Below are 18,054 nucleotides of genomic sequence, written 5' to 3' on the forward strand. Positions count from 1 at the left end.
GTTCTTTTTTTTTCAACATGGCCCTGGTTGATCTCTTATACTCTGCTGCCACCTGCCGGCTGTTTGTGTAATAACTAACATTTCTTCAACCGTTCTTTGCAGTTGAGAGGCTGCATCAAAGCCTTCTGCATGCAGGGGTGTCAAACTCATGTTAGCTCAGGGGCAGGCATGGAGGAAAATATATTACCAAGTGGGCCGCTTCAGTAAAATAACGGTATATAACTTAAAAACAATTGCCGTCATTTATACGCAGATTTGTGGACCAGCCCTAAATTATGGAGCTCAACTGTAATCATATTGTCCCGAAAAATCACACAAATGCAAATGGAACGCTACAACACTTTGCCGGGATACGTTCCAGACGTGTTAAATCGACTTGTTTTGCATATATATATATATATTATATATATATATATATATATATATATATATATATATATATATATTATATATATATATATATATATATATTATATATATATATATATATATATATATATATATATATATATATATATATATATATATTAGGGGTGTCACGATTCGCCAACTCCACGATTCGATTTAAATTTCGATTTTGGGGTCACGATTCGATTTTTTTTTCGTTTTTTTTTTTTTTTTTTTTTTTCTCCGCTCCCCCACTTTATAACACAGAGGCATATGCTTCTGTAGGCTAAGGCTAGTCTATGATCATTGGTTCTATTCATTGTACAGTAAATCTTATTTCAAAAGATCGGCTACATATAGGTGATGCAATTTCCATATTATTTTTGTGTAAATTTATGTAATATATGATAATTGACATTAGGCAGGAATGATCAAATTCAAAGAATTTATTTACAATATAAAGTTAACCGTCTTGTTCTTACTGAAGTGTAAAATAAAAAATAAAACAAAAACAAAAAGTCACAGTGGGTGCCTGCCATCTATTGACTGTTTTTGGTTACAACAGTGTGCTGTGCGTTCCTCTTAAAATAATGTGCAACAACAACAAAAAATATATTGTATCCAAAGTCATGGAACAAATACAGCCTGAACAAACTATATCCCAACATTTACAGTTGCTGGGCATACTGTAGCGTGGTTCAAGTACACTAATTAAATGTTTGAATCCAGCGTTTTCCAAGGCTGCAGGTCTGCTGCTATAAATAGACCTATGGATCTGGCGTTTCGCGCGAGCTGAAGTGTGTGGAAGTTTCACTGTAAATGAGGATGAAATAGTTGGTTGGACCGTTGTTTTCCCACTTCTAGTTGAATTTGATAAATCTAAATCTTTGTGATGCCTGCGTAAATGTCCCGTCATGTTTGTCGTGTTTCCCGTTGTTACGGCTGGCGGCTCGGGCCCGCCGCCGGCTCCGCTCCCCTAGTATGTATGTGTGTGTTTGTGTCGGCTGGTGCCCGTATAATGGTACTTCAGTTTGAATGCGCCAGCGCGACACTCTGATTGGAGGACTGTGCCAGCGCGACACTCCGATTGGACGACTGTGCCAGCGCGACACTCCGATTGGACGACTGTGCCAGCGCGACGCTATTGTGTATCCGTGTATTATACCCCTATTGGTTATTGTTGTTTCTCCTCCGTTCTGTCAGTTCTGTCAAATGCGGTTATTATTTGTTCACCTTCCACTTTCACTCCCTTGTCAAACCCCTGCCTGAAATTTCAATTAAAACTACTCAGATGTTAAAGTCGACCCGTGTTTATCTACTCTATATTTTCTGTTATTGTGTTACTTCCCTTCCCCTTGACGAGCCGGGCGTAACACCGTGGCCGAGTACAGTACGCGCACATAGCATATCTTGCAACTGTGGTCTTTTTATCGACAACGTGAACGTTGTCGACATAACTCACCGGGAACGCAAAATGTTTCCAAACTGGTGACGAGAGAAGCGGGAGCGGCTTGAAGCACCATTGCTGTGTCTGTCCGCGCTTGCCATCATGACTGCAGGAGAAGTCAGCTAACAAGTGCCGTTAGCTAGTAGCTGAATGGCTGCGTCTCATTTGCTTTCCTGGGAGGTGGCGGTGGCGGCGGTGGCGGCGGTGGCGGCGGGCGCGGGGGGGGGGGGGCATCGAATCGTGTGTCCTCTCTTCTATTTCGATGCTCGAAATCGTGACGTAATTTCGATCGATTTCGATAAAAAATCGAAATCGTGACACCCTTAATATATATATATATATATATACGGACCCTTCGCCATGGGCGGGCCTTGGGGGTCCGTGCCCGCCCTGTCAGTCAGCCGTGCCCACCCTAGCAAGATGACTCACCAACTATTCGTCCTATCAGTCACGTAAACTTGCGCCTTCTGTTTTAAGTAAAGCATGGCGTGCCAGCCAACCACATACCTCCTTTCAAGTTTGGCTGTGATTGACAACTAAGCGAGCCAATGACAATCAGGATCAGGAGGGATGGGGTGGGGTAGGGGGAGACGCGCGCTCTGCAGACGTGCCTTAGCCAAATCTACTTCCGGGTAGATAGTGCGCATTTGCCGGCTGGCGCTGGGACAAAGAGTGAGCAGTGAGCACGTCGTGCTGCTTTAATGGAAGCCACCAAATGCCAAACCTCGATCCAGGATGACACAGTTGACATCAATGGGAATCCTGAGTCCACCTGTTACGTTTACAAGTGAGTGTCAAACTTTTATTTTAATTAGGCAAGCCACACAGCACGGATGAATTGTAGCAATACACAGTATGCTGTTAACAGACCCAAGCAGTCACACATACACAACAACAACTAAGGAGCATAAAATAATTTATCACTAAAGCAGTTGCAGGACAATGTGAGTTGAATTCTCTTTTTTTATTGCCAAGTTTGTTCATGTTGATGACTGTCACTAAGTTCTAATTAAAAAAAAACAGCACTTTACACATCCTTTTGGATTGATATTCTGCTTAGTTTTTCACTGAACCCATATGTTGTTTCTGTATATCATCGACATAACTCAACCTTATTTCTAAATCACTTTAAAACAGCCGTTGCTGTATACAAAGTGCTGTGCATGGAATAGAAATTAGTCTTTTAGTAGACACAAGTGAAATAAAATAACACTAAGGGTGTCACGATTTCGATTTTTTATCGAAATCGATCGAAATTACGTCACGATTTCGAGCATCGAAATAGAAGAGAGGACACACGATTCGATGCCCCCCCCCCCCCCGCGCCCGCCGCCACCGCCGCCACCGCCACCTCCCAGGAAAGCAAATGAGACGCAGCCATTCAGCTACTAGCTAACGGCACTTGTTAGCTGACTTCTCCTGCAGTCATGATGGCAAGCGCGGACAGACACAGCAATGGTGCTTCAAGCCGCTCCCGCTTCTCTCGTCACCAGTTTGGAAACATTTTGCGTTCCCGGTGAGTTATGTCGACAACGTTCACGTTGTCGATAAAAAGACCACAGTTGCAAGATATGCTATGTGCGCGTACTGTACTCGGCCACGGTGTTACGCCCGGCTCGTCAAGGGGAAGGGAAGTAACACAATAACAGAAAATATAGAGTAGATAAACACGGGTCGACTTTAACATCTGAGTAGTTTTAATTGAAATTTCAGGCAGAGGTTTGACAAGGGAGTGAAAGTGGAAGGTGAACAAATAATAACCGCATTTGACAGAACTGACAGAACGGAGGAGAAACAACAATAACCAATAGGGGTATAATACACGGATACACAATAGCGTCGCGCTGGCACAGTCGTCCAATCGGAGTGTCGCGCTGGCACAGTCGTCCAATCGGAGTGTCGCGCTGGCACAGTCCTCCAATCAGAGTGTCGCGCTGGCGCATTCAAACTGAAGTACCATTATACGGGCACCAGCTGACACAAACACACACATACATACTAGGGGAGCGGAGCCGGCGGCGGGCCCGAGCCGCCAGCCGTAACAACGGGAAACACGACAAACATGACGGGACATTTACGCAGGCATCACAAAGATTTAGATTTATCAAATTCAACTAGAAGTGGGAAAACAACGGTCCAACCAACTATTTCATCCTCATTTACAGTGAAACTTCCACACACTTCAGCTCGCGCGAAACGCCAGATCCATAGGTCTATTTATAGCAGCAGACCTGCAGCCTTGGAAAACGCTGGATTCAAACATTTAATTAGTGTACTTGAACCACGCTACAGTATGCCCAGCAACTGTAAATGTTGGGATATAGTTTGTTCAGGCTGTATTTGTTCCATGACTTTGGATACAATATATTTTTTGTTGTTGTTGCACATTGCACATTATTTTAAGAGGAACGCACAGCACACTGTTGTAACCAAAAACAGTCAATAGATGGCAGGCACCCACTGTGACTTTTTGTTTTTGTTTTTTTATTTTTTATTTTACACTTCAGTAAGAACAAGACGGTTAACTTTATATTGTAAATAAATTCTTTGAATTTGATCATTCCTGCCTAATGTCAATTATCATATATTACATAAATTTACACAAAAATAATATGGAAATTGCATCACCTATATGTAGCCGATCTTTTGAAATAAGATTTACTGTACAATGAATAGAACCAATGATCATAGACTAGCCTTAGCCTACAGAAGCATATGCCTCTGTGTTATAAAGTGGGGGAGCGGAAAAAAAAAAAAAAAAAAAAAAAAAAATCAAAAAAAAAATCGAATCGTGACCCCAAAATCGAAATTTAAATCGAATCGTGGAGTTGGCGAATCGTGACACCCCTAAATAACACAAAATAAAATTAATTAGAGTAAATATAAGTAGATAAGTATCCACGCAAATAAAATACAAAAAAAAAAAAAATCTGTACAAGTATAGAAATAAAATAACACAAAATACAGAACGCACTATAAAAAAAGTAAAATGATGTGAAGTCTCATGCTGAGTCAAAGATCAAAGAATAGAGATGTCTGGCAAAAATGAAAGGAAATTTTGTCCATATCGTACAGCCCTAATCCAACACGCAAATGAAGGCAAGTGCTAGCCAATTCCAGATAGAAGGGGCTGGGTCACAGTCATTCATTCGGACATAGTTGTTTACAGAAGTGAAGAGTGGATTTGTTTCAAATGAACTTGTGAATTGAATAAATGCAAAATGAACTACACATTTTTTTCCCAGTTTGTCTTTTAGATTTCAGAACGAACTGCCGCTTTTAAGTGACAGAAAATATTTCTGAACACTTTTGCAGTTGTCACAATGCCGCTGTTCAACCTGATGAACATTAGATTTAGGTTGATAAAGTGTGCCCCCCCCCCAAAAAAGGTAATGCCCCCCCCCTACAATTTCTTTCTGGTGACGGGTCTGCATATATATATATATATATATATATATATATAATTATATATTGTTCCCAATGCATTGTGTGGCGCAGTTAATGAAGTTATAAGGATTGAATTGCATAATTGAATTTGTGTCGTATTTAACATGTTTATGCCGGTCTATGATTTAAAACAATAATAATAATTAAGCAAACCATAACTTTAATTTCTGTGTAAAATAATGACATCCAGGACCATTCCCCCGTACAAGTTGCGTTGCTCATCTGAGTGCTGCTTGTGAAATTACACATTTTAGATATTTTGATTGTGGCCGGCTGATTAATTAATCCGACATTACAATTTATTTTTTTTAATTTTGCAAAATCATCCGCGGGCCGTATGCTTGACACCCCTGCTAGCATAATAAAAAAAACATAACATATAACATAAAAACGTGTATACAGTGTTCCCTCGTTTTCCGCTGGGGTTAGGTTCCAAAAAATACCCGCAATAAATGAAATCCGCGAAGTAGTTAGCTTTATGTTTTACAATTCTTATAAATGTTTTAAGGCTCTAAAATCCCCTACCACACAATTTAGACACTTTTCTCATTGAGGCATTTACGTGTTCTCACATTTCTCTCTTGTTCAAACATTGATCATGTTCAAACCTTCATAAATTTTATAAAATGGGTATATTACTGCAAAAAAATATGCAAAATTGCACTTAAAAAAAAATCCGCGATACAGAGAGACCGCGAAAAGTGAACCGCGTTATAGCGAGGGAAGACTGTATACGTCTTTGGCACACTTAAAACATTTAAAATATAACGTATTTATACATTTTTGGGAGCAAATGAGTTAAGATCCAGGCACCTTTCATCCGCTTCACGTGGTTGGTGTCATCCGGGCCAGTGTCATCCCGAGGCCTCTTCTGACTGCCTGCAGAACGGAAACACAACAACATGACATACTATATGGTTACTACACAACTACACACACTCGCGTACCTTTTAAGTGGTGCAATAAAGGATTAATGGTGGGGAGAGGATCCATATTCAACACCTTGTAAGGTTGTCCAAAGGCCAGGAGTCTTAAGGCATGCTGGGAAACCACACACACATATATACTGTAAGTTCTCATGTTGTTGTTTCACGAGTGTCTGATGTAGTGGAGGAGGCGGAATTCTCACACTAATTGTGCAGCTAACGGGGTTTGTCACATTATTCTTTATCTTCTGACAAGATTATTACCAAAATTTATACAGAGAGAACCAGGGTTATTATAGTTTTGGAATTTTCATTTCAGTGTGGTTCTGTTATTTATTTTTTATTATTATTTTTAGTTACTTAATAAAGGCTTACTTTTAGTTTAGTAGTAGTTAGTTTCAGCACTACTTTTAGTTTTTTGTTTTTTTTAAAGTGTATTGTGCACAATATTTAAAAAAAAAAACACACACACACACTATGGTAGCGACATCATCTGAAGGTGCTTTTCGATTGGCTGCTGCGAGATCACGTCACTTATGTGTGACACACTTTCTTTTCACCAAACAAAGTAGGAGAAGAAATGGAAGAAGGCAAAAAAAGAAGAAGAAGAAATAGAAGACGTCATAGTAACAAATGTGTGACGTATCGCTAGTTTAGCATGCAGCATCCACCACCAAGGGTTCTCCACCTTTTAAACCATTTTAAACCAAAAAAGACGTTCGCTGCTGTCAACATGATTAGGGAACGGGGATTTTGAGTGCGATTCTAAGCTTGAATTGTCACATGTACACGTCACACATGATTATATCACACGACCAGAAAAGCTATGGGAGAAAAAAAAGTGCAACTTATAGCCTGAAAAATATGTTCATTACAATAAAGCTGCAACATTATGAAAATGAAGTCTTATTTTTTGCCACTTGGGAGGAGGCTCCAGCATCTATTGCCCTGACCTGCGCGCTGCACGTAATGGCATCGGTTTGCTGGATGGTGAGGTTGCACAAAGCGTCTGTCGGCACACCTTCACAGGGGTCCCAAATTCCTGGACCTCCTGCACACACATAAAAAAAAAAAAAAAAATCAAATAAATACCACAACCATCACAAGAACAGGAAACAGAGGACATTAGATGGTCGTCAAGTTTCCTGCATTCACTTCAAATCTTTTGATGAGTGAATTGGATTGGATGGCACCTCACCGCTCCATCTGCTCTGTGCGAAAGCACCCAGCAAAAATGACAAACTGACACATTGCATAAACTGAAACGCGGTTAAGATTCACATTAGTGAAGTTTTGCACATGGTACAGATCGCCAACATGTAGATTGGGACACGGCAACAAATTGACACAAGGTGGAAATTGACAAATGGTACAGATGGAACAATTTTGAGAAATGTTCTCATTCAAATGAGAACAAAAACACAAAAAAAATCATTCGGATGAGAATATTTATCGCCCTAATGAGAAACATAGTTCCCTTTTTTGGATGTACCATATGATATCATTAAGATTAGGGATGTCACGATATCCAAATGTAATGAGATGATAATGATCATGATATTGTGGGGAGGTTGGCCATACAAAAAAATAAATAAATAAATAAATAAAAAAAAAAATTGTAAAAAATGAGCTCATACTAAAAAATAAAAAAAAAAACACAATATTGTGCTTTTGTACATTACAGCAATGTATATAAACAACCTACAATCTCTAATAACACTTAATATTGAGCCACTTACTTGCTAATGCAAACACACATTGAATTCCTCCACATGACTCGGTTCACAAGCATGTTACGTGCCTCTTCATCTAACCATTTGCGTGGATTTTAAACATTAAAGGACCAAAACATGCCTTATGAAAATTAAACTGCACTAAAAAACTAGCCACCAGAGGGTGCTACAACTGCACAAATGGAAATCAACAACTTTTTTAACAGATGTGCTGCTTTTAATACTGTGACATGGACGATGATATATTGTGTCAGTTTTAATATCACGATATCACGATGTTGTTATCGTTACATCCCTAATTGATATATGGGACCATTACTTTTTCAACAGTGCCACCACAATGTGGCTTATAGTGGTCCAACAGGGCCACTACTATAACCAGTCTAGATAAACACATGGTATGCATTAAGTAAAATATAGACTTGACACAAGGTACATAAATAACATAAAAAGGATACATAAACATACAGTGACACAAAGTATACATTTGGTGTCGATTGACCCACGCAAGTGACAAGGTAAAAAGGTTAAATATAATGCAAGTAATATTTTGATTGCCGCAAGTTACCTGGAAGTAGAATTCCAGAGGCGATGCACTCCAGAAAGCGCCGCAGTGCCTTTGCTGGTCCCGGAGGGTGACTGCAGGTGCTGACGGCCTTGTGGCAAATGAGCTCCAGTTGCTTGAAACAGGCAGAGAAATCAGTCGGCCTGCTGACAGTTGGAGACAAATCATTTTTGGAAAAAGTGTGTATTGGTTGGACAAGTACCCATCTTTGGAGCGGCCGCCATACACTCAATGTGTTGCACATGTCTCTGAGGAGCCTCAAGACCGCCACGCAACACATCATATGTGACAAACTGGCCTGCAAATAAATTACACGCAAAAATACAAATTGTAGGGATTCATATTGGAATGGAATGTGTGTCAATAAGTTGAACTGGGTAAATGGAGCCAATCGGATCATAATTGGATTAAACTGTGTAATAATGTATCGTATTCATCACAATAAATAATATGAAATTGTGTGGTAATTACAATGACCGATAATTGAGGTGAATTGTAATCCCACTGAAATTGGAGCAAATCATTCTGCATCGTAATATGAGTGAAGAATGATAAAAAGCAACTTGGGGGAGGTCGAAACCCGAAACCAGTTGGCTCGTCGTATCTCAGCCAGCGCCGCTCGGCACTTGCGTCCGTCCAAGACGTCGCCACCCGCTTCGCTCGGCGGCGTCTCTTCTGTGTGAAGTTCTCCTTCTGCAGGGAAAATAATAACCCAGACCAGGGTGACCTTGGACCTCAGGACAGCAACGTTATCGGCGACAAAGTCGTCAGTCTGACCAGTCATTTCAATTAGACACTTTCAATTTGCTTTGTTTTTACAACTGGAGTGAATTGTATCGTATCTGTTCCTCACAATGCAGCAAATGGAAAAAAAAAAAATGAAGCTGGGCGGGGATAAGTTTTGACCAAGGAAACATGTTGATGGGCGAAAATACTGTACCTGGGACCCTCATGTCCAAGGAGGTGAGGGTGATCTTGATGGTAAATTTGGGAGATTTGGTGGGCCACACCAAGATGGCCGCTTCGTCCACGTATGAGCGCACAACGTACTCGTCCTTGCTCAGTTCCTGCATGCGATTCATCCAGTCATCGTTATTATTGCTGTCTTTGTGTTGAAAGCAGTTGTTGAACAATTGTGAAAACTACAACTGAGCAAAATGACAATTTGCTGTCATGTAAAATGTAAACATTTTAATTTTTTTATGGACAATTACAACTTTTGTTTCAAAGATTATGTTATTTAATGTTAGTGTTAGTTTACAAATTGCATTTTTTTTCTCATAATTTCTCTCCATCGTTTTTTTTTTTTTTTTTTTTTTTTTTTAAGTGCAACACTTTACTCAGCATTTTTTCTTTTTCTAATGTATAAATGTATTGCATTATTTTTCTTCCATAAAATTTTTTTTTCTCATAGTTACAAAAGAGCTAAGTGCAATTTCTGCAGAAATTGCGTGGGAATGCTGAAAGCTGGATGCTAACCTGGATGCTTATGAAGGAAATTGAAGGATAATTTATGTGAAAATTACAAGGTAACATTACACTTTTTCACATACAATTATTATTTTTTTCGTCATTATTCTTTTAGTCATTCTAATTCTTTTCCAAGTATTTTTTTCAAATTCTCACAAATTAAAAAAAAAAAATCTCATTTTTTTTTCTCACAAGGGAAAACTATTTTCTCATGTTACAAATTTAATTTCAAGCAAAATGACAACTTTGTTCAAGCAAAACAATAATTTAAAAAAGGTTTACACAAAACTTCACCTATTTTCCTTGTAAAAGCACAATTAACTTCCTTCACATGAAAACGACCAATGGTCAGTTAAAACAAAAACATTTAAAAATCCAAATGTTTGTGAACGTACCTGCATCCTGTGGGGCAGGACGGCAGAGATGGTGTACAGCAGCAGCTGGGTGGGCTTCCGTTGGCACATGAGCACGAGCTCAAGCTCCGTGTCACCCTTAATCAGCAAACCTGTGGACAGCAGGCCCACTCGTGTCATGCTGCACAGCGTTGACGCCACAGCCAGCCTGAAGATGCAAGGAACAACGTGAACTCACGTAAATCCACCATCAAATTCACAAATACTGCAATGGAGACTCACTTTGTACCATCAACGGCGTAGTGGGCCACTTGGTCTTCACCTGCCTCGTGAATGGCGATGCTACCGGGAGAGCTGTTGAGGCCATCCAGCCAATGTGATACGCTCTTGAGGGCCTGTTCTACCGTGGACACCAGAGTCTGGACCGCCTCCAGGTCATCAGGGCCCGGGTAGATGCTGGCGTGCTTGGCCATGACGTAGCGGTCGTTACTGGCAAACGATTGCTGAGTAAACAAGCAGACTGCTATGTTAGCTCGCTAGGCGCCAAACGGCTAGCTGCTCTGTGCTTGTCACTTTTACACAAAAAGCTAGTTATGTTTTAACATTTTATGTGACATTAGCTTAGCAGTGGTTGATTTCATGTTACACTTAACAAAAACGAGCACTGAGTAAAGGTTTAGACTGCTACGTTAGCTTCTTGCACTTGCTGGCGATTGGTTAGCCGCCATATGCTTGTCGAGAAATGAATATGACGTGGACGGCTACGTTAGCTTGCTACCCGCCAACTGGCTAGTTGGTCTGTGCTCGTCATTTATAAACGAAAAGCTAGTTACGTTTGAACATTTTATGCAACATTGACCTTAGCATGAGTTGATTTCATGGTATACTTGTTAAAAAAGAGCACAGAGTTAAAATTTAGGCTGCTATGTTAGCTTCTTGCGCTAGCTGGCGATTGGTTAGCCGCGATATGCTTGTCGAGAGGTGAGTATGACGGGGACTGCTACGTTAGCTTGCTAGCCCCCAACTGGCTGGTTGGTCTGTGCTCATCACTTTTACACAAAAAGCTAGTTATGTTTGAACATTTTATGTAACATTGACCTTAGCATTAGCTGATTGCGTGTTATGCTTTACAAAAACTAAGCACTAAACACTAAGTTCCTATGTTAGCTTCTTGCGCTAGCTGGCGATCGGTTAGCCGCCATATGCTTAACATTGAGCTTCGCATTAGTTGATTTCATGGTATACTTAAGAAATAAAAAATAAAAAGGAGCACTGAGTCAAGATTTAGGCTGCTGTGTTCGCTTCTTGCGCTAGCTTGTGATCAAATAGCCGCCAAATGTTTGTCGAGCAGTGAATAAGACGTAGACTGCGGAAAAAAAAAAAAAAAAAAGAAGACGTAGACTGCTACGCTAGTTTGCCGACTGCCAGCTGGCTAGCTTCCATATGCTTGTAACTTGTAAACAAAAGTTTGTGTTCTAGGGTTCAAAGTCAAACCAATCTGGCTTGGTCCCTGTGTCTTTCCTAGCATTTCTTTTTGAGACTTTTTTTGTGGGTCTACTAGTTATTAGTAGACCCACAAAAAAAGTGGGTAACGAGTGACTAGTGATGGACATGGCATTCAAGTTTCATGTTGCTAAGTAAAACTACTTGCGTGGGCTTTATTTTCAAAAGATCAGGGTTGGTCTGTGTGAGAGGCTCACCATGTTCAGGCAGCAGGTGGTGGTCAAGGGGTCTCGGTGAGTACTAGGGGCCCGTCGCACACTCTCGTCATGCAGTTGTTTGTTTGGTTGTGTAACTGCAGCAGAATAAGAATTCACAAGTCATTAGCATTAGATTAGATCAGTCAACCGTAATGGGAGACGACCTGATGGTTTTACCACATGAATTCTTGAGACATTTCCCGTTTAGTGGCTTCAGGGGCTCAGTGGCCTCCTGTGTCTTTTGGATTCAATGATGCATTGATCCTTGATGCGTTTCGTGGTTCTACTCATGATAAGATATGCCTACCAAATTTTATCCGCCAAGTCAAACTGGCTTTTTTTCAACAAAATTACAGAGAGAACGGACTCATGGAAATTACATTTAAAACAGTTGATTTGATATCTTTACCAAATTTTGTGTTTGATTAAAAGGGCTACTGGGGCTTTATTAAAAAAACAAAAACAAAAAAAACAAAAAAAACAAAAGGATATAAGGAAGAACTAAAGAATTATGCAATTTCATGAACAGACCATGTAAGACTTCCAAAAATTGTCATTAGATTTTGCTTTGTCGTTCTTAACAGAGCTCCTGCCATCTTGAACAGGTTCTATACTGTTAAAATCAGAATTTCTTTGTGACATTTAACGGTAATAACCAAACATGGCTGCTTTCACACCGCCCGCTAAAGTGCACTTTAAAGTCATAAAATGAGGCATAGAAGTGTCTTAGCACTGCTCTTTGTGACACATTTTAGTCGTGAAATCTGCTCATCTCACTGGCTTTGCCTCACACATATTTGTCATGGCAAATCAGTTCTTCTCAGATGCTTTCAGATCACGCCGCAGGTACATTGATTACACCTTCTTCACACAGTCTTTCTACTGAGTCGTCAAAATTCAACAACAGGACTGATGTTTAACAGCGACGATGATGAGGTTAAAATAATTTAGACATCCATAGATTTATTATTTTTGAAGTTAAAAATAATCCTGTTGTCTTCAAGGATGGTTTGCCTTGTAATTTAGTGTCATAGGTGCATGACTGCAAGTACATTGCCCGCCAAGAATAACTGATGGGAATAGATAATAGACGACTATGATTACAATCTGACAGCTGTTAGCGTAGCTACAAATTTACAAACACACAAGTCTGTTTTTGTACTAATCATCTCTCAATCAAAAAGGACTGATGGATTGGCACAGAACGCCATGCTAAATCGACAGTTGCTATGAAAAAGTGATGGTTGTTAGCATCACTGCTACTATCGCTGCGGCCTGCAACAACAATGCTGAATCGAAACAGTACTGGTGGTCCTGTGAGGCCATTAAACGATACACACTAACTCGAGGAGCGCATCAAAGAAAACCACCTGCTTTAATTGACCTCAGACGGCACCCTCAGTAGCGCGCTAACTCGTTAAATGCCAAAAGGAACAACAAAACAGCAGGCCATGTTATGCAGGGAGTCATCTTGAGGTATTAACATATCCATATGATCATTTTGCGGCTGTTGGGGTTTAATGTCAAAAGCTATTTAAAAAAAACAACAATAAAAGTCATACTTGTCACTTTTACTGTCGCGTCCATGCATAAAGTGAAAATTATTTAACTCCAAACACACATTTTATGAGATTACTCATTTATTCTTCACTTGAGATTTTTTTTAAACTAAAAACTTATAAAAGATTGTCACAGTACCAGCAACACTAGAACCTCCTACTACCAACTCTCAGACACTATAAACAACAGTATAACAGCACCAGCATTAGCGTCAACAATCGTACCAGCTCCTGTACATGTGACACCAGTACCAGCACAAACACACATCTTCACCAAGAGTACCATTGAAAACACCAGCACCAATGCCAGAACCAAGACAATCATGAGTACCAGGACCCAGTACCAAAACCTAGATAAGTAAATCTAGTATCAGTACCAAGACCAGTACCAGTACAAATACCCCTAATCAGTACAATTACCATAAAACCAGTACCAGCTACATCAGTACCAACACCAGAACCCGTACCAACAATTAACAGTAGCTATAAACGGCATTACTGGTTCAAATACCAGCCTCTCTTTTCATGCCGAATATTCCATCTTCAATTTCAGAAGCATGTCATGTGACCAAACACATACGACCCAAAACATGATCAGGCTTGAGGGCTAGTCACGTGACAGCACTGTGCAAGTGCATGCTTTGTGACAAAAATGGCTTCATTAAGTCTCAAGTTATGGGGGGGATTGAAAAAATTATGTTTTAATATCAACTTGAGAAAACGGCAGGCGAACGCCCCTGATTAGAATCAATACGGTTTGCTTGTTCACCAAAACTTTTTTCATGTACCGCATGTTTCATGTGTCGTCAATAAATCTAATTTAAAAAAAAAAAGAAGAAGAAGAAGAAGAACGAGTTTAAAGGAGGGTTACAAACTTTTTTTCCCCACGTTTTACTTTCAGCCGTCGCGACGAGCACCACACACGTGGAGAGAAATACGCACTGTTTGCTAACTTGTTAAACTAGCTCCGCTATTGGTGTCGGTTCGGTTCGTCCCCGGCGACCGAAGGAAGACTAAGACTTCGCCCCGGTGGTGGGAGCTTCTCCCGCCGGCCGGGCTGCTGCCACCTCACCGCTGCACGCTGAGCAGAGCTGAGTCGTAGGGGGGTGGAGGAGGTGGAGAGGAGATGGACCAAGGTGGTGGTAGACGGAAAGGAGGATGATGGATGTCTACGCGCATGCGCACAACTGTGACCGCCATTTGGAAGCTCCTGATTGTTGCTCGGACTTGCTCCCATTCAGGTAAAGAAAACATTTTAAAGAGACCACTTATAATAAAATGAAGTAAGTTTGATATACCATTCCCCCCACCCCCTCAGATGATACCAGTACAAATACGGATTAACTAGTGGTAAACGATAGCAGACAATTAAAATTTTGGGCAGTTTTTTTCCCCCTCTCTTGATACCGCACCATACCTAGCGAGAAAAAAAAAAAAAAAACTAAGACAACACGAGATGTAAAGTCATGATGTGTGCATATTTACATTTGTAAATGTTCATTAATATATTTCGTTCCATTTTTTTAAATAAATAAATGAAATCAATTGATGTCATGTAGGGTCCACAAAATAGCATTCTGTGGGCCTCAAGCGAGTTTGAGGCCCCTGCTTTACAAGATGTTGGCATTTTCCACTTAATGGCAACGCCAACATATCATATTTGAATAAATTAATAAAGCATTTTACTGCAAACATAAGGGTTCAGTATCAAAATATTTTTGCTCTAGTGGAAAACGAGCCTGTTTGAGCAAAAATCTCATTTTAATTACAAAAGATAATGTTTTTTCATCGCAAAACAACATTTTTGTCAGGCTTTTTCTGAACAAATGAAATGCTTACATGTCCAAATGTTGCCTTTCAATGGTAAACTACTATCCATCCATCCATTTTCTTGACCGCTTATTCCTCACAAGGTTTTTTTTTTGGGGGGGGGTGCTGGAGCCTATCTCAGCTGGCTTTGGGCAGTAGGCGGGGTACACCCTGGACTGGTTGCCATCCAATGGGAAACTACTACTTTCCTGGAAAAAAAATACATAATTTTTAGAACAAAAATGCAAATTTTTAGGAACGCGTATTTTTGTGTAGAATTACTGCACTTTTGTGACTAAGTTAACCATTTATGTGGAAAAGAATAACAGTTAAAAAGCTGCAAAAAAGAGGTGGTTATAATACTGCTCATTTTTTGCATCCAAAAAGAAGTTGGCCATGTGTGAATGACTGCAACTTTGTTTCTGCTTAAAATCTCACTCTCAAAATATCAGTGGACATTTCATGCCTAAAATCTCCCAAAACTCAATGAATAATGTTTGCATAAAACCTCAGCTGACTTTTCTTGCTTGAAATCCTTTAACCCGACAAAAATCCCAGTGTAGACTTCCTGCCTAAAATCTCCGTGGAAAGTACCTGCCTTAAAATCACTTACTTCAAGAAGTATCAGTGGACATTTCTTGCCTAAAGTCACTTCAAGATGTCAGTGGACAATCACTGCCTTTAAAATATCTTCCTAAAATATCAGACTCAAGTTATAGCACTTTCTAAAATGCGCTTATAGAACACATATTATGAAACATTAACAAAATCATAATGAGCCAACAAAAGGATAGTTCTTGCACAAAAACTCCCTAAAATATCAGTGGACACCTTGGGCCTATAATGTTTGACTTCATAATATCTTAGTGGACATTTGCTACCTGGCACCGTGTATTTGTATGGTTTGAGATTACACAGTGGTCAGCGATCATGTTAGCTCTCTGCTACCACCTAGAGGCTCAAAGCAGACGTTCAGTTGAAATGTCACCTCCTCCAACACATGCAGTGACTCCGGTTGTGAGTTAAATTAAGACCAATTGAGTAAAGCAGTAACAAGACTTGCTTGGTACCATCGCATCCGGCCCCATGTCGTGTCACCACATAGAAGCTTTTGATTTAGACGTTCGAAAGAAAGAAAGTAGGTCACGCCCTCCAGCTGGGCCAAAACACTGTGTGGTGTGTTAACTTGTGTGAGCTCTGAAGTGAGCATGATGTGCTGATGTTATCGTTGCTTCTCACAAACAGGAAAAAGTTGTCAGAGATGCTGAGAACGATGACATCCTTTCATAACTGTACTTCAATCTGTACAACTACGTCAATTGCTACATGCACGACTTTATATACATCATGAAATGCATGACAGCATAGACAACGTCGTTAAATATGACTACATAATTATTACAAATGAAATGCGAGACATAATACATGTTTGGCCATTATTCAAGGACAGTATGTTTGGCGCAAACGCAACACTGCTCATCATAAAAACAAAAACAAAAAAAAAGTTGTAATAAGGACGTGTGGTGCTAGTAGCATCATGCGTTGCCGCTATTTTTCTTCAACTAGAGTTGGGACCTTTTAGCCACCTGGAGTAGACCAGCTCACCTATAATTGTGGTTATTCGGAGGCACTTCAAAGGGTAGCAAGTGTATCCTGACTCGCATTTAAAATGAGTTTGAATGTGATTGGCTAAACATGAACACAGCCACTCCCATTTTGGGGAGTGTGTGCACACTTGTGCGACCACAATACCTTGTTTGTTTATATTTTAGTTACTTTGCTTCTCAAAATGTTTGTTGTACACGTTATACAAATGAATGGTTATATTATGAAGTCTTTTTTTTTTTTAATTACATTTTAAAAACATGGAATTTGAAGAGGGGTGTGTAGACTTTTTCCTTTGAACAATTGACCACATCCAACTATATATGACATATCAAACATTACACGCAAGTTACATACATGGCGTGTTTACACATAACTAGATACGTATACAACTATATTATGCAACTACAACTCCATACAGAATAATATATCTTTTACTATATATATATATATATATATATATATATATATATATATATATATATATATATATATATATATATATATATATATATATATATATATATATATTAGGGGTGTGAATTGCCTAGTACCTGACGATTCGCTTCGTATCACGATTCACAGGTCACGATTCGATTCGATACCGATTAATCCCGATACGAATGGTCACGATTCGATACCGATTAATCCCGATACGAATTTACAAGTCGATTGTTGCGATTTTTTTTCATTCATATTTAGAAAATACTAATCAGTAAGCTTGTAGAGTGTAAGATTTATATGAAAATGTATTATTTATTTATCTGAAATTTCAGTCTTATAGAGGTTGTAATCTGTTTCATGTTTGAACAGCATTAAAATAAAAATATTAAGGCTTAATGTGCCGTTCATATAACATTCTTCCATGCTCAAGGTGTGAATCCTAAAAAAAAAAAAAAAAAAAAAAAAAAAAAATCGATTCTGCCGATTATTGAATCGATTCGAGAATCGCGCGATGTAGTATCGCGATATATCGCCGAATCGATTTTTTTTAACACCCCTAATATATATATATATATATATATATATATATATATATATATATATATATAT

At 39.4% G+C, this 18,054-nt stretch overlaps 2 protein-coding genes across 7 annotated transcripts in view; one reads left to right on the forward strand and one right to left on the reverse strand.

Annotated features, from left to right (window-relative positions):
* Positions 1-14,746, reverse strand: part of LOC144018972 (spermatid perinuclear RNA-binding protein-like) — an 18,177-nt gene extending 3,431 nt beyond the window's left edge. Inside the window, exons 1-11 of one of the 6 annotated variants that reach the window (XM_077521711.1) lie at positions 14,541-14,746; positions 12,029-12,123; positions 10,611-10,831; positions 10,371-10,536; positions 9,446-9,572; positions 9,086-9,198; positions 8,708-8,803; positions 8,509-8,620; positions 7,161-7,258; positions 6,229-6,322; positions 6,095-6,160 (exon numbers count right to left, since the gene is read on the reverse strand). In XM_077521711.1, coding sequence (XP_077377837.1) covers positions 6,095-6,160; positions 6,229-6,322; positions 7,161-7,258; positions 8,509-8,620; positions 8,708-8,803; positions 9,086-9,198; positions 9,446-9,572; positions 10,371-10,536; positions 10,611-10,831; positions 12,029-12,031 — 1,096 coding nt within the window. In that variant the 5' untranslated portion in view covers positions 12,032-12,123; positions 14,541-14,746. Of the gene's footprint in view, positions 1-6,094; positions 6,161-6,228; positions 6,323-7,160; positions 7,259-8,508; positions 8,621-8,707; positions 8,804-9,085; positions 9,199-9,445; positions 9,573-10,370; positions 10,537-10,610; positions 10,832-12,028; positions 12,124-13,812; positions 13,979-14,462 lie in introns of those variants that run through there. The other 5 variants (XM_077521710.1, XM_077521709.1, XM_077521708.1 and 2 more) reach the window with 5 other exon arrangements.
* Positions 14,551-18,054, forward strand: part of sh2d3cb (SH2 domain containing 3Cb) — a 31,654-nt gene continuing 28,150 nt past the window's right edge. The window contains exon 1 of the mRNA XM_077521696.1: positions 14,551-14,828. Within this exon, the coding sequence (XP_077377822.1) occupies positions 14,753-14,828 (76 nt within the window). The 5' untranslated portion in view covers positions 14,551-14,752. The remainder of the gene's footprint in view (positions 14,829-18,054) is intronic.

The sequence above is a fragment of the Festucalex cinctus genome, chromosome 5, assembly GCF_051991245.1.
Source record: "Festucalex cinctus isolate MCC-2025b chromosome 5, RoL_Fcin_1.0, whole genome shotgun sequence".
Lineage (NCBI taxonomy): Eukaryota > Metazoa > Chordata > Actinopteri > Syngnathiformes > Syngnathidae > Festucalex > Festucalex cinctus.